Source organism: Vigna umbellata, chromosome 8, assembly GCF_029865625.1.
Source record: "Vigna umbellata cultivar VRB3 chromosome 8, Vumbellata_1.0, whole genome shotgun sequence".
NCBI classification, from domain to species: Eukaryota; Viridiplantae; Streptophyta; class Magnoliopsida; order Fabales; family Fabaceae; genus Vigna; species Vigna umbellata.
In genome coordinates, this window is record NC_142172.1 from 38,045,992 (window position 1) to 38,072,810 (window position 26,819).

Consider the following 26,819-nt stretch of genomic DNA (forward strand, 5'->3'; position numbering starts at 1 on the left):
GTGTTTGTTTTTTTTATGTATTCTCTTTATTTATAATTACCACTTTAATGGTATGAACATGTGAGGATGTAACTATTGATCCAGTATAGGACGAGGATGGTGTAGTAGTATAGTGTTAAGAAGATCTGGTTATGCATATTGTCTTTTGAAAAACATTTATACTATATGGTCATCTGGTCAACCTAGGACCAGATGGTCCAACCAGTTAGTAATACCCCATAAATAGGTCGGTCAGAAAATGCACACCAGCGGTCGACTTTAAACAACAATTAAGATATATGTTGATTAACTTAAGTCAAAACACAATCATTACCGGTTGAGTCGTAATGAGATGAGTGTTAATCTAAACCTTATTCTGAAAGCTATAAATACATATTTGATGTATTGTAATAAGTTGGCTACATTTAATATGTATTTATTGTTAAGACTACCAAAATTTTGCTAACTTTGACATTATTGTATATAATCTTCTAATACGATTAAACAGAATAAAAATAAATAATAACCAAGGAACTAAACAAACTAAATTTGAAAAAGCGATAACCTAAATCTCACAAACCAAAACAATATTATTATTGATATAATCTTTTAGATATATAAAGTTTTATTATTATAATTATATTTGAGATATGTAATAACATTAGGGAATGTTGACCGCTAATGCACTCAGATATAAGGATGACAATGAAAAAAGTAACAGAACATCGTGAAAAATATATAATATAGAAACAAAAATAATGTAGCCATTAATAATTATGATTCATCACCCTAACATATGTCTTGAAACAATGAAATAATTACCTATTCCAAACACGTCTCTAAATTAAAAATTATTTTACCCTAAAATGTGAAGCACAACTTTAGTGACCTGTACAGGTGTACAAGCACCACTAATACCTGCTTAGTGGTTTTTAATTAGGTCCACTTTAGCTAATACCCTAATAAAAGTTAATTACCTCTAAAGCTTATCGTTATTTATTATAATAATCACTTCACTTTGCCAATTTCAATTGATCTGCCAGTTCACACGGTAAACCCAGATATTTCATTTTTTAATATTAGACGATGGATACTTCTAGATAATAAGTTCAATTAAATATTTATTTAAAAAATTATTAAATAATTTTTTTGTATAATAAATTTGACTGTTATGTTATCAAGATGAAAAACAATGTTCAATGAACCAAACCAAAAATAATAAAGTTTAAAATAAAACTGTTATAAATGTATACGGTCATTCGTATGATTAATTAATCTATTATCATTAATAAGATGAGGTTATCTCTTTATGAAATTTAAATATATAACTATTTGTATTAATTAATTATTTATATTATTTAAGTTGTATATTTTGAATTGCATTTTATATTTATAAATAAAACTTTTTCTCTTAGTAATAATATAAAAAGTTAGTTTTCATTATCTCTTTATTTTTCTTCTTCTTTCTATAGTTTATAATAAAGTTATTAGTCTTAAGAATAATTACATCAACTCTAAATTAGATATTACTATTTGTACCGTAATTAAGCCAACACTAATAAGAAGTTTGTCCTAATTTTATAAATACAAGTTTGATATCCAACGAGTTGATTGTTTTTTACGACACGTTTATTGTTAAAGTATTCGGACAAACACTGATTTTAGCATCAGAGTGTTTTATGCAGGTAGTACATCGATCAGATCGAATGACAAAGAGAAGATTGAAGACTAAACTTTGACCTAAGCTTGGAGATTTAAAACCTTTTATAGAAGAAAACTTAACATCGACTCCATAAACCGAAACACATGAGTTTTAAAATATCTGTATGTATTTCTTAGACGAGTATTCGAAAGATAACAAGACAGGTAACGAATGAACTTTTTTTGTTGCAAATCAAGTTACAAATAAATATTATCCGATCTAACCCACTGTGACCTCTTAACTTATAAATTTTTCTTCTCAAATTAACCTTTATTGGAGCAGTGAAAAGGAAGATGAGATTCTTCACACATTCCTATTTTTATTTTTCTTTTTCTGTTACCTTTCTAATAATTAAATTATTAAACACTAAATATAAATAATTTTATTAAAACTTAAACGTTAATTAAACGTAATATGAAATTGTTTTTTTTTTCATACTCAAATATTTGGAAATGTCGTAGTTAAAATAAACATTTTTTTCGAAATATTTGTATGCATGTAAATATGCATTATAAAAAGATTTAATTAATTTTTGACAGTTTAATAAATTTAAAATAAACATTTTTGTTTGTGTTTAAATCATTTTTATTTAAATATAATGTCATTTAATTTTATCGCCAATAAGATAATATAATTATTATTTTCGGTTTTTATCTTTTAACTAGTTAATCAATTCGTATATTTTTATTCTTTAGTCAATTAGTTGACTAATAAATTGAAGTAATTGAAGAGGAAATGAAGGAGTTAATGGGTAAATTAAAGATGGGAAGATAAAAATAACACCCACATTCCTATTGGCAATAAAAATTAAATGAGAAAATACGTAGACTAAAAAAAATAGCAAAAAATCAATTAAGAAATGTATGAATTTATATGGTGCTTAAAACTTATATATGTCTGCTTAAAGACAGTTTTGTACTCGTTATCTGCATTATAAATACATTTATTTTGTAAATTCCATGCACTAAGAATAACTTTATTATATAATGTATAATAAAAACAAAATTATATTAGAATTTGGACTAAACTAATCTTGATGGGAAGAGTTACACAAAATTTACAAGTAAAACCCATTTAGATGGCAGTGCAAATTTCTAAATATGCAAGTTTTTGTAGAAATTGAATATGAAGATGTTTTGAATGGTGTAATGACTGAGGGACACAGAAGGCAACAAAGGCAAAGTTTTGACAAGAAAGACATATCAGTACAACAAAAATTACTTATTTCACCATTTTGCTTCTATAGTGTATTTTTCTTTATTTTTATTGTGCATGGTAGTGTGGTCCCGTGATGGGTAGAATTAATTATATTTTATTTTAAATTATTTTTATAATAAAAAATAAATAATAATCATATAATTTTATCCATTAAAATTTTTCTTTCTTTAATTTATCAAACTCAACCGTTATAACTTTCATTTCAATTTTTTTTTTCTCATCGTCTTTTTTTCAATCCAAACAATTTCAATTTTTTTTTTCTTTTTTCCTTTTAAATTCATTCTCTAAATTCCTTTTAAAAAACAAACACATCCTAGCATCATTAATATGCACGAGAATAATGTAGGTTAAGAAGACGCGTATTCACTTAATTATTAAATATGGTTTTACAGAATAATGGAGGTTAAGTAAACGCGTATTCACTTATAATATTTAATACAAATTCTACGAAAATATCAGCACAAACTCTAAATTAACCATTGTTAAATTAAATTAACACTTCTCTATACACGAATCAACTCAAACTGTTTATAATAAAGTGCATACCACTTCTACAAAAATATATATATATATATATATGTATGTATGTTAATAATAAATCTATAATATACGAAATATAAAAAAAGTTAAACATTTTCCTACAGAATAAAAAGTTAATTCATATATAATTTTATTTTGCCAACCTCATTTGAAAAAAAAAGATAATTGGAATTTTATATCATGAATAAAAGAAGTCATTGAAAATTATTCAATGAAAGATACTTCAAAAATATTATTGAATGAAATAAAAGTAGTTAGGTTTATCTATATTTAAGTTTTGTTAAAGGATTTCCATTTATCTTAATATTGTTTTTGTAATCTTTAAATTAAAAAAAAAAAAGTATAGCCCAATAATTTATGGAACACCACTCCACATCTTAAACCAGCAAAGTTAAGTCAAAGGTGAAACCAAATTAGATCAGTGCATATGTCAATCTCAATATATTTACTTATCTTTCTTTTTTTATTTTTTCATTAATTAATTTCTGTAATGTATATTAGGAAATGGAATGCACCATTTAGGGAAAGAAGATAAAAGTCAGTTAATTAGATGAATGCAACTATAAATGCTAATGAAATAAATAGTAAATTAGGTAGAATTTTTGGAATTTTTTTTTTCAAAATAGACTCTTTCACATCTTATTACTATCATTAGACTCACATGCATTTTATTTCTTTAACTATACCCTTTTATTATAGATGTAGTATAATTAATTTTTTTTTTTGAAAAATATAAATTTCTATTTTAAAAAATTATTTAAATTTATAGAAATATTTTTTTAAAGAATTATTTAGAGGAGAAATATAAAAGTAGAATAAAAATATAAAAAAATATCAAATGTTTTAATTGAAATTTATAAATTTTTTAAAATAGAAAAGGTGTTAAAATTTATTAAACATTTATAAAAAAATATAAAAATATAGAATTTTCAATTGAAATTCATAAAAAAAAAATAGAAAAGGTATAAAAATTTATTTATTTTAGAATAAATTTAAAAACATAGTCGTTTAAGATATTTAAGATAAATTATGTTATTTTTATTGTATTTAAATATGTAAATGTAAAGAAATACGTTTAAGGATTTAGTGTTTTTTTATTTAATTATTTAAACGTGAATCTCTTTTTCTACAGTTTTTTTAATTTTCTCTTCTAAAATAGCACATTATACATGGTATTTACAAGAATAACATGACTTTGGTTTTATGTCAGAACTTGATTTTTCGGAAACCACCAAATTATTACCTACAATGTAATGTAATGTAATGATTATGCATGAAAAACTGTCAAAATTTGATCATTAAGGAATCAAATTCTGATCTGGAACTTTAAATATATTTTTACTCATTATTAAAAAGAAAGAGAAAGAGAAACAATTTTATAATACTCAAACTTTTTAAAAATTTTAAAATAAAAAGCTCCAAATTTTATTTTATATTTTTTTCTATATAAATTTTTTTTGATAAATTTTAATACTTATTCTTCTTTATTAATTTCAGAAATTTCAATTAAAAATTGATATTTTGTTATATTTTTAAAATTTTCTTTTAAAATTTTTTCTGATTAAAACTTTTTTAAACCAAAATTTCTATATTTCTATAGTTTAATATTCATTTTTATATTTTTAAATAAAAACATATTAAAATTTTACAGTTTTTATAAGGATAAAATAATTTTAATAGAAATTAACTTTTATATTTAAAAAAAATAGTGAAAAATAGTATTAAATATATGTAAAAAATATTTTGAAGTGAAAGTTACATAATGCAAAAGGAAGGTGCTAGAAAAAGATTTAGCTTTTTCTACCTTACAAATTCTATATATAGGCTTTTTCTAATGAGAATAAACCATCAATCACATTTCTCATTTTCAGCATTCACAGCTGATCATGGCAAGCTCTAAGGTCTTAGGGATTGCTCTCTTTGCTTTGTTCATTCTCGACCTTGCATTTGCTGCCAGGGTCCCAGAAAGGGCTCCTGCCGGAGGAGGTGGGGGTGGCGGAGGAGGGGGTGGCGGCGAAAAGGGTGGCTCTGGGTTCGGGTCTGGCTCCGGTGGTGGCGGTAGTAATGGTGGAGGAGGTGGTGGAGGTGGAGGAGGTGGTGGAGGTGGAGGTTCCGGTGGTTTTGGATGGGGTTCCGGTGGAGGAGGTGGAAGTGGAGGAAAAGGTGGAGGTGGTGGTGGTGGTGGTGGAGGTGGCGGAGGAGGTGGTAATGGAACTTCTGGGTCTGGAAGTGGATCAGGTTGGGGTTGGGGTGGTGGAGGACATAAAAAGTCCCCTTCACCTAAGTGATGATTTTTCTTTACATGTGATTTCCAGAAATAAATTGCAGTCACTTTCGTGTGCTTCGTGCATGCATGGTATTATTATATAAAATATAATTTACTGTGTATTAGTGAATATTATCTTATAAAAATCTCGAGTTTATTAAGTGCCTTTCCCTTTTATATATATTCCTGTTATTCATTTTCTTATTAATACTATGGGAAAAAAATGTAATAATATTAATGGGTGAAAACCAGTGGAAGGATTTCTCATCAACTAAGCTTTTTCTGAAACTTGATCTATTACTGGATTTTATTTCACTTATTTGTGTTTATTTGAGGACTGAATTTGCGATATAAGATGAATTTGTTAAGGGTGAGAAGATTTTAGGAGAAATATATGAATTTTATTGAAATGTCTATCGTTATTTTTAATTTGACTATGTTTATGAGAAGTGGTGATGTGAGAATCGATTTTGAGATTCCAAACCAATTACGTGAGAACGCTATTAAATTTAGTTTATACGTACATGGTTTTAAGTTTTAATAATGATAATCATAATGATAATGATAATAATAATAATAATATTAATGATGATATTAATGATATTAATAATAATAATAATGATATTTATAATAATACCAACGTTAATAATAATAATAATGATAAAGATAATAATAATAATAAGAGTAAAATGGTAATATTTTATTTTTATTCATTAAATATTTTTTAATTTAATCAACCTATCATATCACTTAACTTTAGGTTCTATCTGTATAGTTTTAGGTTTTAATAATAATAATAATATTATTATTAATGGTAATGATAATAATATTAATACTATGGAAATTATGCATAATGAAAATTTATGATAATTAATTAGTTACATTTTTAACTTTTTTTTATTGAACATGACAGTTGTCCTTTTGCATGTTTTATTCTATTCTGATGAGAAAAATAAAGGTAAGATATTAAAATATTAGTTTCGTATTTTTTTTGGTCTTGAGTCATTTTGTATTTTTTTGTATTGTTTTTTTTAAGAAAAAGTTAACTATTACGTTTTTTTTCATACTCTGATTTTAATTGGTGCTTATTAATTTTTCTTTTTAATAATTATGTCTCTTAATATTTAATTAGATTTTGATAGTTTGTTTTCTAGTTTTGATTTCTTTTTTAAATAGATATAATTACAAAGAGTAAATGAATAAATTCATTTTTTAAATGTGATAAAAAAATGAAATTACATGTAAAAATTGAAAATACAAATTCGATTTTTTCACTTATTCTACACTAATAATTCAATTATTTATTTTTGTTTTATTAGTAACAATAATTAAAAATATATATTTTGAACATACACTCCTCTAAAATTATTATATCAATATCTCTTATTACTTCTAATAAACGGCATGTCAACGTTTCACATAAAATGTTGGAAAGGATATTTAACTTAACTTTTGTAGACTTCAAATAAAATGCTAATAAAAACACATCAAGTGAAAACTTATAATTTATTAAATTGAAAACAAAAATTATATTTAATTGAACGCTAAATATAATAATTTTATTAAAACTTAAACATTAATTAAATTTATTATAAAACTAAATATTTTTTACCACACTCAAATATTTGGAAATATCCAAATTAAAATAACATTTAGTTTACCTTTTATGGTAAAATAATTAAAAAATTTTAAAATATGTCATTTTGTATCCCAATTAATCTAGATTTGGATATTGGTTAAATCTCTCGGGTATGCACAAAGGATGCTGCTAACTATTGCCACACTCGTTAAGAATGATTAATAAATATTAAATTTAACAAAAAATCATAATTAATAGTGACATTAAATGAATTTTAATATCAACAATTATTAATATAAAAAAAGTATTATCCTATTTATTATTTACGCATATTCAAAACAATGAAAAATAATTTGAAGGAGTCACAAAATGCAATATAAAGAAAGGAAAAAAATTTCCATAAAAAAGTATAATCTTTCGTTACAACAAAATTTGAAAAAACCTACAAATTTCTGATATTTTTTTTTTCAAAAATTAAAGGAGAGTTGCTGTCTCCACCACCCCAACTTCTCTTACACCTCCCCATAATTTTTTTTAATTATAAAACTATCCTTTTTACTTTAATTTTTTTTGTTTACATTTTTATCAAAATCCCGAATCCCTCATTTTTCACTCACAATCGTGCAGTTCCCCCTCCCTCCACCACTCTCACTTTCAAACTTTTCTCCTCCAGATCCGTTTCTTCCCAACACATTTTCTCTATAGCTGTTTATTCGTTCTTTGTTCTCCGTTTCTTCCCAACTCATTTTCTCCGTTTCCACTTCACCCATTATCTGATCATTGGCCACGTTTTAGGTGCGGATGATGATGGTTTCCCTCCATTATTCTTTCTTTCCTTTCTTTTTTTCTTCATTTGTTTCTTTCAGGAAGCCTGCACCATTATGAATCCACTGTAGAGTCCCTAATTTAAGAATGCATGCACAACATTGACAAAAAGATGTCGCAAGGGGTCACGCAGGTGCGCGCGCCGGTGGCGTCGGTGAGGCAGACGGCGTCATAGGGTTCGCTGGTGATGATTTTGCGGTGGCGATGATGGGTGTGGTGGAGCTTCCGCTTCCCATTGATGGAGGCGCTGCAAGTGTTGAGGGCAGAGAAGAACCTCCGTTTCCCGGTGCACTCATCTTGGTCGAAGAGAGCAACATCGAGGAGGTGCAGCTCGATGACGTGGTCACGCTAGCGTTCAGGTTCGGAACTAAAAGTTGCATCATTCCTTCTGCGTTGCTGCTTTGTTTGATTGTGTTCATAACCAAGCAACATGGCGAACGTGTTGCAGTACCGATTGGAGCGCATGGTGGATGAGCTTGACGACCTCGACAACACCATTGTGGGATAACCACAACCACCAAGCGCGCAACTTTGATGTCCCGGAACTGTGGTGAGTGTACCTATGATAATGGTGCAGGTCAAGCGACGGTGGTGGTGGGAAGAAACAAACGAAGGAAAAAGAAAGGAAAGGAAGAAGAAGGGAGATGGAATATACTATGTCCTTTGATTTTATTATCAATATATAAGATAATATAATTATTATTTTGCTTATTTTTTTCAACTTATCAATCTTCTTTCTTCAATAAACTAGTTGAGTTGTCAGATTGAAAGTGCTTGAAGATAAAATAAACAAGTTTATCAGTAAATCAGATATAAAAAAAATAAAAAAAAACAATAACATTAATTTTCACAACAAAAATCAAATAACAAAAGATTTAAATAAAAATCAAATATTTTAAATATTGAATAAAATAAAATAAAATAATAGAAAATAAATTAAAAAAATTTTAAATTGATATGTTAATGAAAATTTAATTAAACCTAAAATAATATAAATATTATCTACATGTTAAACATAGTCTTTTATTATAAGCTCCATTTATTTTGTAAATTCCATGAACTAACAATAATTTTATTAAATAATTATATATAAAAAATAAAAACAAAATGATGTTTTTGGACTAAACTAATCTTGATGAGAATAATACAATTGACAAAAATTTACAAGTGAAAGCCATTTAGATGAAAATGTAAGATATATGTGAGTTTTTTTGTAGAAATTTCGATATCTAGGTAGATGAATTCAATGGCAATGCAAAATAAAAGATGTTTTGAAAGGTGTAATGATTGAGGGCAGAGTGCGATACAGAAGGCAATGAAAGGTATAATGTACAGTGCCTTTCTAAGTCTAAAAGGTTGGTTTCATTAAAGTACACAAACCCACCCAAAGATTCACTAGTGTAGGATGATTGAAAGACTGAATAAAATCCTATCCATAATTATTTACATTCAAAATTAAACTTAGTATATTAATCATTTATGAACTTAACTCGTTAGTTTTATTTAAGTTTAAATACTAACTTGATCATGTTTTTTTTTCTATCAAGTCTTATTTTTTATTAATTTTGTTTAATTTAGTTATTTATTAATATTAATTAAAATAGTTAATTGTGTATGAACAAGATATCTCACATTTTAATTCTTGATATTTTGTTTTGTTTTTTAATTTTTATATTTTTTAGTTTTAAAAAAATATTTACATGTCAAGTCATTATTACAATAGTGTCTTGTATTTAAATCAGTCCCAATTTTAATTAATTTTGTTCGATTCAATCTTAACTTTTTTATAAATAAAACAATTTTTTTCTCTTTCATATTAAATCTAAATTTAGTTTTTAAATAAATATTATATATGAAATTTTATTAAAATTTATATTTTTATTAAATATTTCTAGATTTATTTTTAAGTCAATTTTAACTATATCATTAAAATATAATGATTAGATTTTTGTTACTTTTAAAAAGAAGTTAGAGCTAGCTTATGTTAGACTACATTCAATATATAAGGTTAATTTTTCATTAACTATAACCCTATTTTTTACATGTAGCAAAAATAAAACATAAATCTAATAATTATATTTTTTCTATTTACTTTAATTAATTTTTCATAAATATATAGATATTATATGATTTCAATAATATTCAACATAAACATTTTCTTATCAAATAAAAAGGTTAATTCATATAATTTTATTTTGCCAATCTCATTTAAAAAATAGTTTTTGTTTTGGAATTTTATATCACGAATAAAAGAAGTATCGAAAATTATTCAATAAAGATACTTCAAAAAATATTATTCAATGAAATAAAAGGTTTATCTGTATTTAAGTTTTGTTAAAGAATTTCCTGTAATTTATGGATTTTATGTGGGTTTTGATGTGTGAACATGTTGACGAAAAGGGACGCGGCTTGTTGACTTCATCAACTCCACTCCCACAACTTAAAACCACCAAAGTTAAGTCAAAAGTGGAACTAAATTAGTAATGAGTTCATATGTTTCTTCTTTTATTGTATTAATTAATTTCTGTGATGGATATTATAAGGAGTAAATTATGTTGAATTTTATGAAAGAAGGAATTTCATGGTGTGTTTTTAAAGTATTTGACTGAAAAATTAGAATATATATGACAGAGATGGCAGAGAGATTCCAGTGGTGGAAGTGGGAGTGGAAGTGCAATGGCGGCAGCACTATAAGGAATCCTCTGCAACACGTTACTTAAAAATAATGATGAGATACATGTAATGCAATAGTAACTGGTTAGGTGTTAAGCAAAGGAAGCTGCTAGAAAAAGATATACCTTTTTTTCTACTTTGCAAACTCTATATATACCCTTTTCTTGCCTCAAACTCCTCACGTTTCAATCAGAATAAACCATCACATTTCTCATTTTCACCGTTCACAAAAGTTGATAAGCTGATCATGGCAAGCTCCAAGGTCTTGGGGGTTGCTTTCATTGCTTTGTTCATTCTCGACCTTGCATTTGCTGCCAGAGTCCCAGAGGGGTTTTTTGCCGGAAGGGGTGGTGGTGGAGGTGGTGGTGGCGGAGGTGGGGGTGGCGGCGGTGGTATTGGACGTGGTTCTGGGTATGGATCAGGGTATGGCTCGGGTGGGGGTGAAGGGTTTGGCGGAGGAATAGGAGGAAGTGGTGGCGGCGGTGGAAGAGGAGGAGGTGGTGGTGGCGGGGGAGGAACGGGTGGTTCTGGGTACGGGTCCGGATCAGGGTATGGATACGGGTCCGGGTCAGGGTCTGGCTCCGGGATTGGTGGAGGAGGAGGTGGTGGAGGTGGTGGTGGAGGTGGCGGAGGAGGTAGTAATGGAGGTTCTGGGTATGGAAGTGGATCGGGGTATGGTTATGGATCGGGTTGGGGTGGAGGAGGAAATAATGAGCTCCCTTAAACTAAAATGATTTTGCTTTATATGATATAATATAATAGTTATTGACATGTTTCATGTGATTTCCAGAAATAAATTGCAGTTTGATCACTTTGGTGATGGATGCTGCTTCTTGCTTGTCTGGTAGATGATATAGACAGATTTCATAATTAGTTGGGTCTCACTATTATGTAACATTTTATAACTCTAGGTCCAATTACAAATAATTTAAAATTTTGTAATTATAATTCTGATGCTTTATGTGGTTATGCCAAACGTGGAAAGTACGTTTATATAGACAAACTATATAATTGCGTACAGCAGTATGGTTGCATTGGCATGGATAATGTAATATATTTTCGTAATGAAAATAAATCATGTTTATCTTCTTCAAACAATATTCCTCAATCAAGCTTCATGAATTATTATCTACTTAGTTAATTATAATCTTAACAAAACTTCTTATGCAACTAGATTCGACTATCAAAGCTATCATTTAAAGTTAATAACCTAATTATTACAACTTCTAATATTTAATAAGATTTGTTAATTCTCGATACTGTTATAGCTTCAAATACTGTCAAATTATTCTTCATCAAACCGAAAATTTATTTTTACTTTGTATGAGGCAATATTCCTTCCTTAGTTTACTATAAACTAAAATACTCGCACTGATCATTTTATCTTAAGCACAAGACTTTCTTTTTTGCATTTACAAACCAATCTTTTACTTCACTAGGATCATAAGCATATATCATATTCCATCTGAGAAGCAGAAGTGAAAGTAATGCATGACTGTTCTGTCTCTGTATGATTGTATTATATAGTAGAAAAACAAATGGTCTAGACTTAACAAGTAGAGACTTAAATATATAATGTTCTGTTATCACTATTTTCTTTCCACAACTAATAGAGTAACGTTTACCCTTAATATTTTGAAGACCAAAGAAAGATCCGGGATGATGATTAACTTTTTCAAAAGAATAAACATGGATAATCAATGCATAAAAAATAAGATAATGAATAATAGCTTATGCAGAAAATCTTAGTTGCATAACAACAAACCTTTAAAAATATTTGACGGGTTAGTTTTATTTTAAGAAAAGAACATAATGCTTTTGTCGGTGCACTTTCGAAGAAAACTGTACAAATGCAAACATGCAATTAAAAAAGAATCAGCATAACCTGTTGCAAATGCATCAACACTGATGCACAGTTTAAGAAAGAAACGACTTTATTTAGCTAAAGAGAGCATCTGAAGTCGAAAAACTGCTATTGAAATATTCTAATACATAGCGTCTAGTAAATCGTCAACTTTAGAAACACAATTCGGGCTTGGGGTTCTAACAACTCACAAGTGAATTCTTGATTCTCAAATGCTATCACAAAATAATTTTCAAATCCTATCTCAGGCTAGTGATTGAGGATACAGATCATATAAGACATTAGCACCTGTTGACTTACAAAAAAAAAGAATTTAGTTCTAAATACTACAATTTGGAAATGAGCGTGAACTTTCCAATCGAACTTGTCTGTTGATGGGGTTTGAGAAGAAATTCTATAAGACCGCTCTCAATTCAAGAAAAAAAATTCCTGCCCTCTCCCGCTACAATAAAGACCTCCAAAGGTATATCATGTGATGATAATTTATGTAAACAAATCCCAAAATTCAGCAAATGTATAAGCAATTAGCAAGCAGATTCACTAAGCATCTAATAGCAGACAAGTGCACTTGCAAACTACTCAATCACCCTCTCACTAGCATAAGCAACCTTCTGCAATATCATAGTTTCAGCTGTACGAATAGCTCTCTGGGCTCCTGTTATGGTAACCTTCCTGTAATAAAAAAGCACACACGTATAAAATATTTACGGTTAAAGGTATTCTGTCAGGCATTTGCTTAATAATTTTTGTTATACTAGGATATGAAGCAAAGAAAAATCTTGCGTGAACAAATTCCCACCTATCAGTTGTTCCAGAAATGTAATCACCTCTATCTGATATCTTTATCCTCGCCCCACTAACCTGAAAAAGAGCAGACGTTACCCAAGTTAATATATTGTATTAGTAATCACAATAAATACATAGGAATGCTGTTAGGCGTAACAAACCTGACTAATTTCCATAATATTCCTTCCACCACGACCAACAACCAATCCTATATGCTCATCTGCAACACCCATGGTCACCGAGTTACTCCGCTCCTCCTGGAATAGAAGAAAATGTAAGTCAAACTGACAAAGCAAATCACTGCATGAGGATGCGAGGATTTAAAGTTAATCTCATTCACCACTGATTATATATAAAATCTCACGATTGCATGTTGATTAAGGAAAAAATAATATAGATATTGTAAGAAAAGTGAGCCAAATATGGTAACAGATCTCTCAAGCTTGAGATTCAATAATTTTTTCTATTTGACAAACTATTTTATGTTTACGATTTTAATATTGTTATTATGTTTATTTTCAAGTCTCATAAAGTAGTATTTGCATATATTTGTAAGATTTTACACACACCGATAGAAACTGGTGTCTGAACTAAAGACAGAATAGGGACGAAATCCCCAATCTACAGAAAAGAGCACACACTGCACAACAATTTAAAGTCTGCAGTTCCTAATGCCCAAAGGACTTTATGCTCTCAATTGACAGCATAAAATCCCTCAAACCTCTTCCTATTTATATACAGCTACCGGTCTGCTAACATAAAATCACTCTTAAAGGGACTAATCAATTACAGGGCCACTCCCATTCTTTCTAACATAACCCCTGGTATTTTTTTACCAACTAACCTAACTAACTGCACACATACCTGCATACTCATGCAAACCAAACAGGTCCAAGATCGCCTGAAATGTTGGACTGATAGGTTCAACTAATTGAACTGTCAAAGCATCCTAACTTCGAACAAGGTTAGCCTTTTAACTAATGTTGATCAAAAACCATATATAGCTAGATTAAAATCACAATTTCTAGCATAGTGAAATAAATTTTGACTTGATTCTTGGCTTTTGTTTTAGCATATAGTCAACTCTGGAGTCCTACTGCAAAGGCTTAATTAAATACGCTATAATCCTTGCACACATACTATTTTTGTTTTTTGTCCATACAAACTTTTGGTCCATCATGTTAGTATCTGTGGAGAAAACCTGTTGTTTTGGAGAAAACCTGTTGTAGCAGACAGAGTTCCATCGTTAATGGCAGCAAGTGCCACATCACAAAAATGGCATGTCATTAAAAATGTTACGTGAATATCACGTTTTTTAAAGTGTCATGTCATCATGGAATTAAAAAAGAAAAAATTGACATATTCACAAGGATTACAAACAAATCAATATAATTTAAAATCTTCAAATGTTCTTTGTGTGTGTGTGTGTCTGAAAACTTGGCAACTTTAAACATGAAAAACTTCAAACAAGATTAAATCAATGGTAAGTGAAGAACCTTGCTATTCTGGAACTTAGCTCCGGCACCATTTGGTCTGTAATTCACTGCATTGTATGCAGGTGGTGCAACAGATGGAAGCACATATGTGTATGGAACACCCTGATAACCCGAGAAGTATACACCTGATGTTTAAGTTAAATAAATTTTAATTAGGATCAAACTCATCAATTATGATTCCTTACAAAACACAACTACTTATACAAAGCACGGCATTTTAAATCTTAATTTAACTGTCATAAAATAGAGAACCTGGCTTTAAAATAAAAATTACCAAAAAAAAAATAAAAATGAGCATATTTGAAGTATACTTTCTACTCTACTGTAGCTTTGTTAGAGATATCCATGATTGCATATTGCTGCTTTGTTTCAATAAATACCATTGTTAGATATATAATCCAGAATTGAGCGTCAACCTAACAGGGTTAAGCACTTGGTTGAATTGGACAGTTGATTCTTACATGATATCAAAGAATCTGACTAGGATGAAGTGACCAATATATCCTTGCCAATCTCAGTATGTATAATTAAACTAATTTTTAGAACTAAGTGGAATTTACATTGACCACAATTCAGGCCAAGAGGCAATATATGAAGATTAATAATTTAATGTGAACAATGCATGACTCACCTTATCAAAGTTACAGATTATCTAATTTACAAGACCAATTCACTAGAACGAGGTTCAGCAAAACAACAAACGGGAAGAACTTGCCTCATTAGAGAAAAAAAAAAACTATTTCTTTTCATACGGTTCCTTAGAGAGAAAATCAATTAGGAAACCAACTCGCATATCAGGAAAGAGCATCGTGTTAAAAATTGCAATAAGAAACAAAAAAATTGTTTTTCCTGCAAAACATTTATGCAAATGAGTTCGATAATCAGTACTGCAATAAATATAAATAATAATGCTACCAAGAAAATCTATGACTTAAATATGGAAATGATGACTTCCAAATCATGGTTGTTCGGATCCAAGCCACACAGAGCATAGTTAGTATGTGCACTAAGTGAAGCAAGATACATATTTAAAGGAGCATACAATTCAAGCAAATTAGGCAGTACTCTTCTAGCTAAATACAAGATTAAAGCCGAATTCACAATCATTCAAAATTAAAACATGCATCTGATCTCAAACAGATACCAACAACAATGATACAACTCCAGTACACAAAAAAAAGGATAGAAATTAAAACACATAATTTCGAACCATGCAGTATAACCTTAACATTGTCACACAAAGGCAGATCAAGTTTTGAGAGCATTAAGTTAACCAAGGAATACGCATCACAGTCAATTGCATACTATCCTCACAGTGTCTCAGATTTAAGCCTAACTAACTAAGCTCGGTTTCTCGATAATATTTATTATTATCCCATATTAACACTACTAACTCAGAATCAATCGAACCAGCAGCTCCTTCCTGGATAAAACAGAGACAGTGTTTGAAGTATAAGTGGGATTTTAGCTCCTCGTTTTCAAGTAGGCAACCATATCACCTCACTTCCGCAAACTACAGCAAATTTTGTGGTTGCCACCCAATCCAATACATAGCTTTTGACCTGAATAGGAATATTTTTATCTTCTTTACAAGCCTGAGTAGTTTTCCATACTATTCTAAAGCAACTGGCCAGTGACGCCATTTGCACCACAAGTTAAAAACTACATGATGAAAGGTGATATGAATGATTGGAAAGGTAATATAAAAGTAAGTAGCATTTTTTACCATAAAAAATGTAAATATGTTATCAAGAAAATGTGCATGTACACCTATTGATTTAATAATATATAGAGAAAATATTCACATGTTATTACGGTTGACCTCAGTATAAGATGACGAAATATCCTCAATTTATAGTATTGCTAAAAACAATTAATAACAGAAATCTGAAAAATTATAGACTATGATATAATTTTTTTCATACTATCAGTTTGGACAATCATTATACACCATCAATCAAATTAATTACAGAGCATGAAAGAATTTAACTTTCATTTTATTAATTTTTAATTCACTGCACTTAAAGTTCCGTAACTTTATTTACAACGAGAAAATATACTGATGGTTTATTTTGGAATTATGTCAATACACACAGCAAGAAGTCAGTAGCATATATCTATGTGCATAATATATGCGCAAAGCAGTACAAGTGTGAATACACGCATAAAAGAATGATGTGAAAAGTTTCGTATAAAAAGTATCTGACAAATTAGTGAGTATGAAGAATAAATGGAAAGTGAAGAGGTAATAATAAGTAAATAAGATTTACAAAATCATTTCATTTCAAAACACGTCAATTTTTCATAATTACTCTCAAAGTTATGAAAATATGTGTGTGTGTGTGTGTGTATAGAGAGAGAGATTTTGATTACCCAAAGACAAACGGGGCACCAGTTTGGTCCTATAATGAAAAATGCACCAAAATAGTCCTCCAATGTCAACATCGATAAACAAATTTTTAGTATCATTTTCTAACATCAATTTTTTCCTTCAAAAGGAACAACTTGATGCAAACATTTCGTATTAGAATCTATTAGAAAACGAAATCAAAGGCTAGATATCTCTGTAGGAGCAAACTAGATTTCTATTGATTGATACACACACTAATAATTAAAATTGTAATACACATACACACACATCGACCATTTATATCAATTACTAAGCAATAACTATATGCATGCTTCAATATGAATGTACAGTTTTTTTTAATCAATATAGTCGATATTGGATGTCTCCAATTCCAGGAATGAATATAGCAGTAGGCATTAAAAAGACTATCTGATTACGTTATTAGATTTCCTTCATACTATTTCTCTCCAGTGAATAGTTTAAACCCATTTAGCAACACAGTTCATCACGTCCTCTTAAATTTTCTTCTCTTTCTAATAAATATTCCCTACAAATATCAGGTGCAGTACCAGTAAGAGCTTCTAACAAGTAACCAAAGATGCAGCCATTGGTGCAGAACTGACTAAAGAACTGGATAGATGCGGGGACATGACTTAAGCAGCTAGAGATAAAGTGGAAGCAGCAAATACTGAGTCGATAGGCAGTGTTCACCACTCAATGTTTGAACAGATTTAGCTCAATTCACAATTTTTACAATAGTTTGAATTATTCAAAGGTTTATGATTATAAAACCTGACTAGATCACCGAAGCTGGGTAGATGACCAGTTACAGGTTGAACTGGAGAGTACAGTGCAGTTTCTGAACTCTGAAGTAAGCATAATTTTGTCATTTACAATTTTCCCTACACAAGTCTTGCTCAGTAGTATCAAAAGGTATTCAAAATGTATTATGTTAGAATCTTCAAATGTTGTATTATAAAATAATATTTTGAAATTTCAAATGTTATATTATAAAATAATATGCTACTCAAAGTTGAAGAGGGGACATTCTCCCACCATGGCTATCCTTTAACCAAACAGGGAAGTAGAACGACAGATGGGTGCATCTCATTGATTCAAAACAAAAAAGGTAAAGTGTACAAAAGCATAAACTAAACTAAGAAAAAATGAACATGATATGACAATTCAAGTAAGGCCCCGTTTACTCTCTCCCTGGAACCAAGAAGACCACAATTGTATATTTCCATACATATAGAAAAACAGATGATAGAAGATATAGGGGTAATTTTAGCATCAGCAATTACTTCCATCGTCCATATTAGGTTCTCCAAAATTAAATATACATGACGTAGTAGGAAATCCACAAATGGAAAACAGATATTGCACTATATGAACAAGTGTCACTAACCGGGATATGAAAATGGAGAATTCATGGACTGTGCATACTGGGGATCTTCAGCTAGCTTAGAAACAATTAATTCAATTGCACGTATCTGTTCCTCGAGAGTTCCTGTCAGGGTAACTAGCCTATCGTTCTGTCCATAGTAATTATTATCTTGAGGAGATATCTTAATGCCAGCCTGAGAATCTTCAATAAATGATCTAATCAACGGAAAAAAAGTAAAAGCTAAGCTTTTTTATCTCAGTCTATAATAATGAATAACATTAAAACAGAGAAAGGTTCCAACAGTGAAAATAACAGTTGACCTAACAAGAACTATTTCTTAGGAGGGCGCAGCAAGGGAAATAGAAGCTCAGGCAACAAAGAACCAGCCTCCATCCAGGAAATATAACCAGTTGAAATCAAGATATATCAGAATAGTAAATAAAAAAGGCTAGCATCAAAGACTACTTATATAGAACACATTTTACAAACATGGCAAACAAGTAGGCCTCATAAAGACAACAAAGAAGAGTGATGATACCTAATGGTTGCACCTCCCTTTCCGATTATTCCACCACATGAACCATTGGGAACAATAAGTTTCACTTTTGTTTTAGGCTCGGCATCATTTTCATCCTCACTATGAAGCTAATCACAGGTAGCAAAATAATTTCAGAAGCATGCAGGACATCTGTTCCTCAAAAAACTAATAAAATCTACATCATAGAAATTACCTCACTGAGCAGCTTAGAAAGAATAAGTCCAACAGCTGTTAGTATTTCATTTATCGCACCAGATACCATGATAATCCTATCAGTAGTTCCAGGAAAGAATTCATGATTACGTGACAACTGGATTCGTGCTCCAGATTGTGTCTGAAACTCAGTGATAGTCGAACCACCCTTTCCAATGACTGAACCAGCCGCAGAATTTGATACAAGAAACCTAATATATGTTGGCTTTTCCTCAGAATCTGAAAAACGTAAACATGAAATTAATAACAGAATTAATTTAAAAATTTTACATGCTCACAAATCAAAGTATAATTGATGCAGTTAGGAAAAACTTCTAATTCAAATATTAGAAAATGAGAGTAAAAAAAACACGCACGAGTCTTGGAAAAATTTTAATTACATAATTTCACGTAAGCATTTTACAAATATAGTTTTTCAGTGAATATACAACAAGGGAAGAGCACATACTTTCACACTTATTTAATTTAAATAAGCAGCTTTAAGATACTCGAACAAAGGATGGGAAAGTTCTTTTGTCTCTCATACTCAGAAACACGTGTCGGTAATGATTTCAATTTTCTAACGTGATAATTCACATAAGCAGTCCATAACATAATCACTTCTCCGAAATTTATATTAAAACACAATTTGTCTCAGCGTAAGAAAGGATGCTTCCCTTCAACCCTAACTGAAAAACAAAATTGAGACAAACTCGATTCTGAATTCTCTCCACCGATACCACACAGAATCTTAGAAACTTTTTGGCAAAGCAACGACCAAAGCGAAATTTCAGACATCGTAACTGCATGCAGAATATGCCCCAAATTTATTGAAACTGAAATAATTCCCAACCTTTCTTGAATATAAATTGTTTTCGAAAAAGTTCCGTTAGCTTCAATGACATCAAAAGGACAAGAAATAGTATTCCCTCTACCTTGCTTGGTATCTCCAAAATTAAAAACCAAAGAAAAGAATAAAGACGGAATAATTACTCCACTCACAAACCATAATAATAACAATCATTCAATTACCAAAACAACAGAAGTTAAAAAAAAAAACGTAAAACCGAAAATCACATCCACACACGACACAATAACACTTCTACTTCACTGATTTCGTAACAGGAAAAGAGAAACAAAATCTAAATCTAGCGTTAAACAGCACTGAAGCTCCATTGTTATGAATTAGGGTTGGGAATGAAGGCGTTGACCGTGGAATAGCTCGCCGACATTCAGTCACTAACCTACATTATTGTCCGCTGCAAAGAGCAAGGTTAAGCGAAACGAAAGAAGGAAAGCGATAGAGAGAGAAAACAGATCGGATCGGATCAGATACCTAGCGAAGGCGATTTTGGAGGAGGCGATGCAGCGTGCTTCCTCGGTCCCTCGGGAGAAGACACGTAGGAAGATTCCGTTGACTCCATTCTCCTTCTTCCTCAGCTTCTTCTACAACAACGACAATGGAAACCTCTTTCTCCTTCCCTGAGAAAGAGAGAGAGATAGAGATTATATACGATGAATGATTCAGAAAGAGAGCGAGAACAGGGAGGGCGAGTGTTTCATGTGAATGACACAACGTGAGGATTGTGAATTATGAGAGAATTAAGGGAGTGGAAACGGAAGAGTGAGTGGGTGGAAGCGTAGAGAAGAGAAGAAGGTGCAGCAGTTCTGCTTGCTACATATCCAACGTGACCTTTGTCTCTCTCTATCTCTCTCTGCGTTGTTGTGTTGTGTATGTGTGTGATGTGTCAATGTGCGTGTTCTGAGGTGTGAGTCGGTGTATTCGGAACCGGATCCTACCCAGCACTCTCTAGCATTTTGTTAACCGTTGGATGAAATGTAATAAATGGTTTAGATTAAAATATTTTTCCTCTGATATTTTTAAAAGTTTTTATTTTCTTATAATTTAAAAAAAAATACTTTAAATAAATAAGGTATTTATTGAAAAAATAAAACATTTAAGATATTAAAACTTAAAAAATTTTAAGGCATAATATTAAATATGTACTATCTTTGAAAGAGTTTAACATTTAAAGAAAAAAGAAGTCCTGAACTCTTATAGGAATATTTTTTAAAATGGAAAAATATGCTTTTCTGCATTTGAAATATTTAAAATTTAATTTTAAAAATGCCACACATTATAAAAAAAATGATATTTGTTTATAGTTTGATTAATTTTAAAACGTCTCACTTTATATCTCTTAAATGATTTTGATGATATTATGATCTAACGGTGGAGAGGATATGGTGGAGGAGTGAAGAGAAAACTGGGTGGGTAATCCCTTGCTTCTATTTTCTATTCAGCGTTCATGCGCTAACTAATATTATTTCTAACTAATATTATTTCACGCCCCACACCCTGTTACAGCATGACCTTGTTGGCCATGACTAGCGCGTAACCACTATTTTTAATTATCGATAGTTTAAGTTTCAAAAAATATATTATTAAATGAGTTGGAAACAATATTAATGATATTAATTAATAATTATAATGAAATTACCTTATTTGACTTACATACTTTATTCAAATTAATTAGCCACTTTATTATTTATCATTAAAAGTAAACTGGACAAAACATTATTAATCATCAGTTTAACCAACCGTTTCAAAAAAACTGTCCTGATCTTGATTAGGGATGTCAAAAGATAAGTTTGGTTATTTAATTTAAACTTAATGTTAAGTTTTTGATAAATTTTGAAATAGTTTTCTATTAGATTTTTGTTAGATGATTGAATTTTTAAAATTTTAAAACCTTTTAAACAAGTTTCTACTATTAGATTTTTTTTCAACTGTGTGGGGGTAATACTTATTTTCTCCTATTATCCTATCTAAACATTGTCATGTGTTATATGAATTAAATATTTTTATAATTCCAAAATTTAAAAAAATTCGTATTTAATTTAGATTTTGATATATTTTTTTTTAATTTTAAAAATAAATAAATATAATTATTTTATTTTAAATGATAATAATTTTTTATAGCTGTTAAATGATGTTTTAAGATAAGCATTTGAACTGTAACATGTCAAAAATAACTTAAAAACTCACTTCAAATATTATCTGACACATAAAAAATATTAATGTATTTGAGTTACAAGAAGTATATATGTATTATTTTTTAAATTTTGAAACTAACCTAAACTAAAGTTTAACACAAAACCAAATTTCAATTTAAAGATTAAAAATATATTTAGAATTTGATGAGTTTAATAAAAATTACTTTTAGAGTTAATCAACAATTAAAATATTATAACTCGTAAAATTATAAATTACAAGACATATATAATACAAAATTTTAAAATTACAAATTAAATAATTATAAAATTATAAACCTATAACATTTTAAATATACCAAATTAAAAAATTAAAAAAAACTAAAAATTACAAAATTACTACATATAAAATTGGAAAATTATAATAATATAAAATTATAAAACTATACAATTATACAATTATAAAATTAAAAGGTTTAATTGCTTCCTTTGTCCCCAGTTTGGTTGAATTGTGTCAAATTCATCCTCATTTTTAAAAAAGTTTCATTGTCGTCCTCACGTGGTGTAAAAGTTTCATTGTCGTCCTCACGTGATGTAAAAGTGTCAATTGAATCCAAACATAGAAAAAATTTGTGTCAAAGTAGTCATTTTTCCTATATCTCTGTGTCTTCCTTTCATACAATCAAGTACAGATATTCATTTTATCTTATCCAATTTAAGGCTTTTCATAGCTCCAGAGAAGTGACATATGAAAGGAAGACACAGATATATAGGAAAAATGACTACTTTGACACAAATTTTTTCTATGTTTGGATTCAATTGACACTTTTATACCACGTGAGGACGACAATGAAACTTTTTTAAAAATGAGGATGAATTTGACACAATTCAACCAAACTGGGGACAAAGGAAGCAATTAAATCAAATTAAAAACATTAATATTATTAAATGATCAATTATAGAATTACATAATTATAAAATTTTAAAATCATAAAATTATAATATTATAAATTTTCTAAATTATTAAATTACAAAAATATAAAACTATAAAATTATAAAATTATAGAATTATAAAATCATAAATTATAAAATTATAAAATTGTAAAAATGTAAAATTATAAAATTACAAAATTATAAAATTATAAGACTATAAGACTATAAAATTATAAAATCGTAAAATTATAAAATCGTAAAATCATAAAATTATAAAATCATAAAATTATAATAATATAAAATTACAAAATTATAAAATTATAAAATTAACAATTACAAAGTATCAATTACATAAAATTGTGTAATTAACTTCTCTGAAGGACAAATGCAATCACTCTAAGGAATCTTAAGTACTCTCAAACTCATGATATATCTTATCTATACTTATGAATGACACAAAAATGACTACTTATCAGCATATATAGATGACTAAAAAAAAAGATAATCATACTTTAACAACATTTTTTTACAACATTTTAACCTCATATACGTGTCATTCTGTGATTGGTCTATGTTGGTGTTTATAAATATTATTATTAATTGTGAAGTAATTTTGGATCAATCACAGAATGACACGTGAATGATGTTAAAATGTTGTCAAAGTATTATTATAAAAAAAACATATACAAGTGAAAATTTAACTTACACAGATGAAGACATTGATTGGTTCAAATTGAAAATTTTGTTACAGTGATTAATATTACGATTCTTCAATAAAACGAACAAAAATAAATAACTTTTAGAAAAAAAGTTAAACAATTCTAATTTTTTTTCTAGATACATGAGTTTTAAAATAATAAAACTCCTGTAAGACTATTTATATTAGAACATTTTAATAAAAAAATATTTGAGTCTATTTTTTAAAATCATTATCACGCGTGATTTTTAATATCTTTAAATCCATATAAAAAATGTCTCCTAGTTTTTTATTCTTAATCAACCTAAACCATGGTAGCATTTCTATAAATAAATTTAAAATTATTTCATTTTTAAAATAAATAAATAACTACTTTTCTAATCTACATCCTTGATACATTTTAGCCACAAATAATTTTTTTTATCTAATGTATTTTTAATATACTTATAATTAAAAAATAACTTATATTTAAAATATTAATTCTTTTTTCTATGTTATGTCTTTCATCCTTGATTTTACCCTTTTATAATATCTATTTATCTGGTTATTTAATAAGTTATTAATTATTAACTTATATTTAAAGTTTTGTTTTTTTATTTTTGCATACTAATTTTTATTTTTTATTTTAATCTTTTATGATTTTTAATTACTTTTGCATACAATATAATTAAATTTAGAAAAAAACATACTTTTGTCTTATGTCTTAAATTGATATTATTTTAAAAAAATAATACAGCTTTATTAATAATATAAAATATTTACATTATCATATAAAAAGTTTGTTTGTAAAAAATTTATATTAAAAAAATGTTAAAAAAATTATATTATTATTGTTATTATATTAAATTATTATATAAATATTCTTATTGTCAAATATTCTTCTTATTTTATTGTATAAAAGTTAAATTAATATTATTTAATAAAATTATCATGAATCATATATACATGCAATTGTGTAAAATGTTTTAAATAATGATTAATTACGTTTTTATTTGTTAAAGTTGAATGTGAAATTAAAATTAGTTAAACTTTGTTTAAAATTTTGATAAGACAAAAGACTCTTAATTCCTTTATTATTATGACGTGTGATCAAATTCTAAAATAAATGTAAAGGTGTGATCAAATTATTAAATAAATGAAAATTGTAGACAAAAATATAAAGAAAAGAGAGAAAGAAATTGATCTCTTTTATTAAAGAAAAAAATAGATGCATGTAACGTAATTGACATACTTTTCTGTTCTTCTGTCAATTGAGACATTTCTAAAAGATAAAATGGATGAAACTTTAAAATAAACAATATCATATATATAATAATTGACTCTAATTATAGATTTATAATTGAAACAAAATGAATAGAAAAAAAGAGGTTTAATGTCTTTTTAGTTCTTATTTTCATAATTTCAAATAGATATTTTTCTTTTTTTTTTTCAGCGTCTCAATTGAGTCCTTATTTTTGTGTAAAATTGAATTAAATATGGGCTTTCAAATTGAGAAGACGCGGTTAAGAAGAGTGTAACGTGGCATGCTAACAATGTCTTTTTAAATGACATGACATTAAAAACGTGTGTGAAGTGTATTTTTTTTAAGTTTTGAATTAAAAAATAGAGTGCATAGAGAAAATAAAATTTAAATAAGGGTAAAGTGGTCATCTCATTTCATAGAACGAAAAGGTCAAAAAGCACTACGAGACAGAACTGCAAATTGCAAGAACTCAATCGCGAGTTCGCCCAACATTTTCACCACTACGAGACAAAATCAGAACCTGCGAAAATTCCTAAATCAAAAACCAGAAAAAACCCTAATCAGAAAACTAATGATTTTTACTTGAAGATGGCTCTTCAGATGATACAAGTAAGCCATGAAATCCCCATGAGTTTAATTACCGTTTTGGGTGTTGTCTTTGCAGAAAAAAAAACTAACTCTTAGAATCATTCAACTAATAAAAAAGGAGTATAAAAGTTTTTTATCCTCTTCAATATTTGATGATCAACAAATATATATTTTAAATACTCACTCTCTAGGCATGAAGATCAGGTGCCCATTTCAATCTAGGCTTAACATTAGTTGAGTGAACAAGACTAGAATCACCAAATCCATTTCTAGTTGGAAGGAACACGTGTCTCTTAGAAAGAATTGACATTCTGGAAGAAGAATGAATGTTCTTTCCTTGATGTTGCAGACGAAGAGAGTACTCAATCTGCAAAAGCCACTTTATAAGCACCATGAGTTCACAACATATAGAAACAAACAATGTATATAATCACTTGATTGTGAAAATCACTTTGCTACCTAATTAAAAAAATGTGAAGCATAAGAAAAGGCAAATCAACTGTCATCAGAGGCAACATGCCACCCGGTCCCTTCATTTCCTCAAACCCTAAAGTCATCGCTCTCCTCGACGGTGTCTCCTTCCAAATCCTCTTTGACAACTCCAAGGTTGACAAGCGCGACGTCCTCGACGACACCTTCATGCCTTCCACCTCCTGCGCTGGTGACTATCACGTTTGCGCCTTTTAGGACACCACCGAGCCCTCAAGACCTTCTACCTCAACCTCCTCGTCTCCAAGCATGCCTCATTCATCCCACTTTTCCGCAACAACCTCTTAGAACACTTCGCTGACCTCGAGGACCAGCTCGTTGGAAGATCCTCTAAGGCCGATTTCAACACCTCCGTCGGCTCTGCCTCCTTCAACTTCTTATTCCGTCTCCTCGGTGGTCAAGACCCCTTCGCAACCAAAATCAGCTCCGACGGCCCCACCCTCCGCAAACAAAATGGCTGTTTCTTTTTTCTTAGAAACC

The 26,819-nt window shown here is 29.0% G+C and overlaps 3 protein-coding genes across 4 annotated transcripts; 2 read left to right on the forward strand and 1 right to left on the reverse strand.

Annotated features, from left to right (window-relative positions):
* The first annotated feature begins 5,293 nt into the window (after window positions 1–5,293).
* On the forward strand, window positions 5,294–6,002 carry LOC124824014 (uncharacterized). Its single transcript, XM_088097846.1, has one exon. It carries the CDS (start codon window positions 5,326–5,328, stop codon window positions 5,725–5,727), a length of 402 nt encoding a protein of 133 aa, XP_087953972.1. The 5' UTR covers window positions 5,294–5,325; the 3' UTR covers window positions 5,728–6,002.
* Window positions 6,003–10,888: 4,886 nt separating this feature from the next.
* On the forward strand, window positions 10,889–11,880 carry LOC124824013 (uncharacterized). The gene has a single exon (XM_088097797.1). It carries the CDS (start codon window positions 11,030–11,032, stop codon window positions 11,504–11,506), a length of 477 nt encoding a protein of 158 aa, XP_087953923.1. The 5' UTR covers window positions 10,889–11,029; the 3' UTR covers window positions 11,507–11,880.
* Window positions 11,881–12,738: 858 nt separating this feature from the next.
* On the reverse strand, window positions 12,739–21,151 carry BTR1L (binding to TOMV RNA 1L (long form)). 2 transcript variants are annotated; one of them, XM_047296372.2, is made up of 9 exons: window positions 20,732–21,151; window positions 20,640–20,654; window positions 19,397–19,635; window positions 19,204–19,310; window positions 18,687–18,880; window positions 14,929–15,053; window positions 13,594–13,689; window positions 13,446–13,507; window positions 12,739–13,318 (listed from the first exon to the last, which is right to left on the reverse strand). In XM_047296372.2, the coding sequence occupies exons 1-9, from the start codon at window positions 20,817–20,819 to the stop codon at window positions 13,222–13,224; spliced, it is 1,023 nt and encodes a 340-aa protein (XP_047152328.1). In that variant the 5' UTR covers window positions 20,820–21,151; the 3' UTR covers window positions 12,739–13,221. The 2 variants fall into 2 exon arrangements, with proteins under 2 accessions (XP_047152328.1, XP_047152330.1); XM_047296374.2 differs by lacking the exon at window positions 20,640–20,654 and having other exon boundaries at window positions 20,732–21,150.
* Window positions 21,152–26,819: the final 5,668 nt, after the last annotated feature.

Excerpts from the sequence above, each read along its gene's own strand:
- BTR1L (XM_047296372.2), bottom strand. The coding sequence starts at position 20,819 with ATGGAGTCAACGGAATCTTCCTACGTGTCTTCTCCCGAGGGACCGAGG. Across the intron at positions 18,881-19,203 it reads AAGGGAGGTGCAACCATTAG|ATCATTTATTGAAGATTCTC; the intron begins GTATCATCACTC and ends TCCGTTGATTAG. Across the intron at positions 13,690-14,928 it reads CTAAGTTCCAGAATAGCAAG|GAGGAGCGGAGTAACTCGGT; the intron begins GTTCTTCACTTA and ends CTTCTATTCCAG.
- LOC124824013 (XM_088097797.1), top strand. The coding sequence starts at position 11,030 with ATGGCAAGCTCCAAGGTCTTGGGGGTTGCTTTCATTGCTTTGTTCATT.
- LOC124824014 (XM_088097846.1), top strand. The coding sequence starts at position 5,326 with ATGGCAAGCTCTAAGGTCTTAGGGATTGCTCTCTTTGCTTTGTTCATT.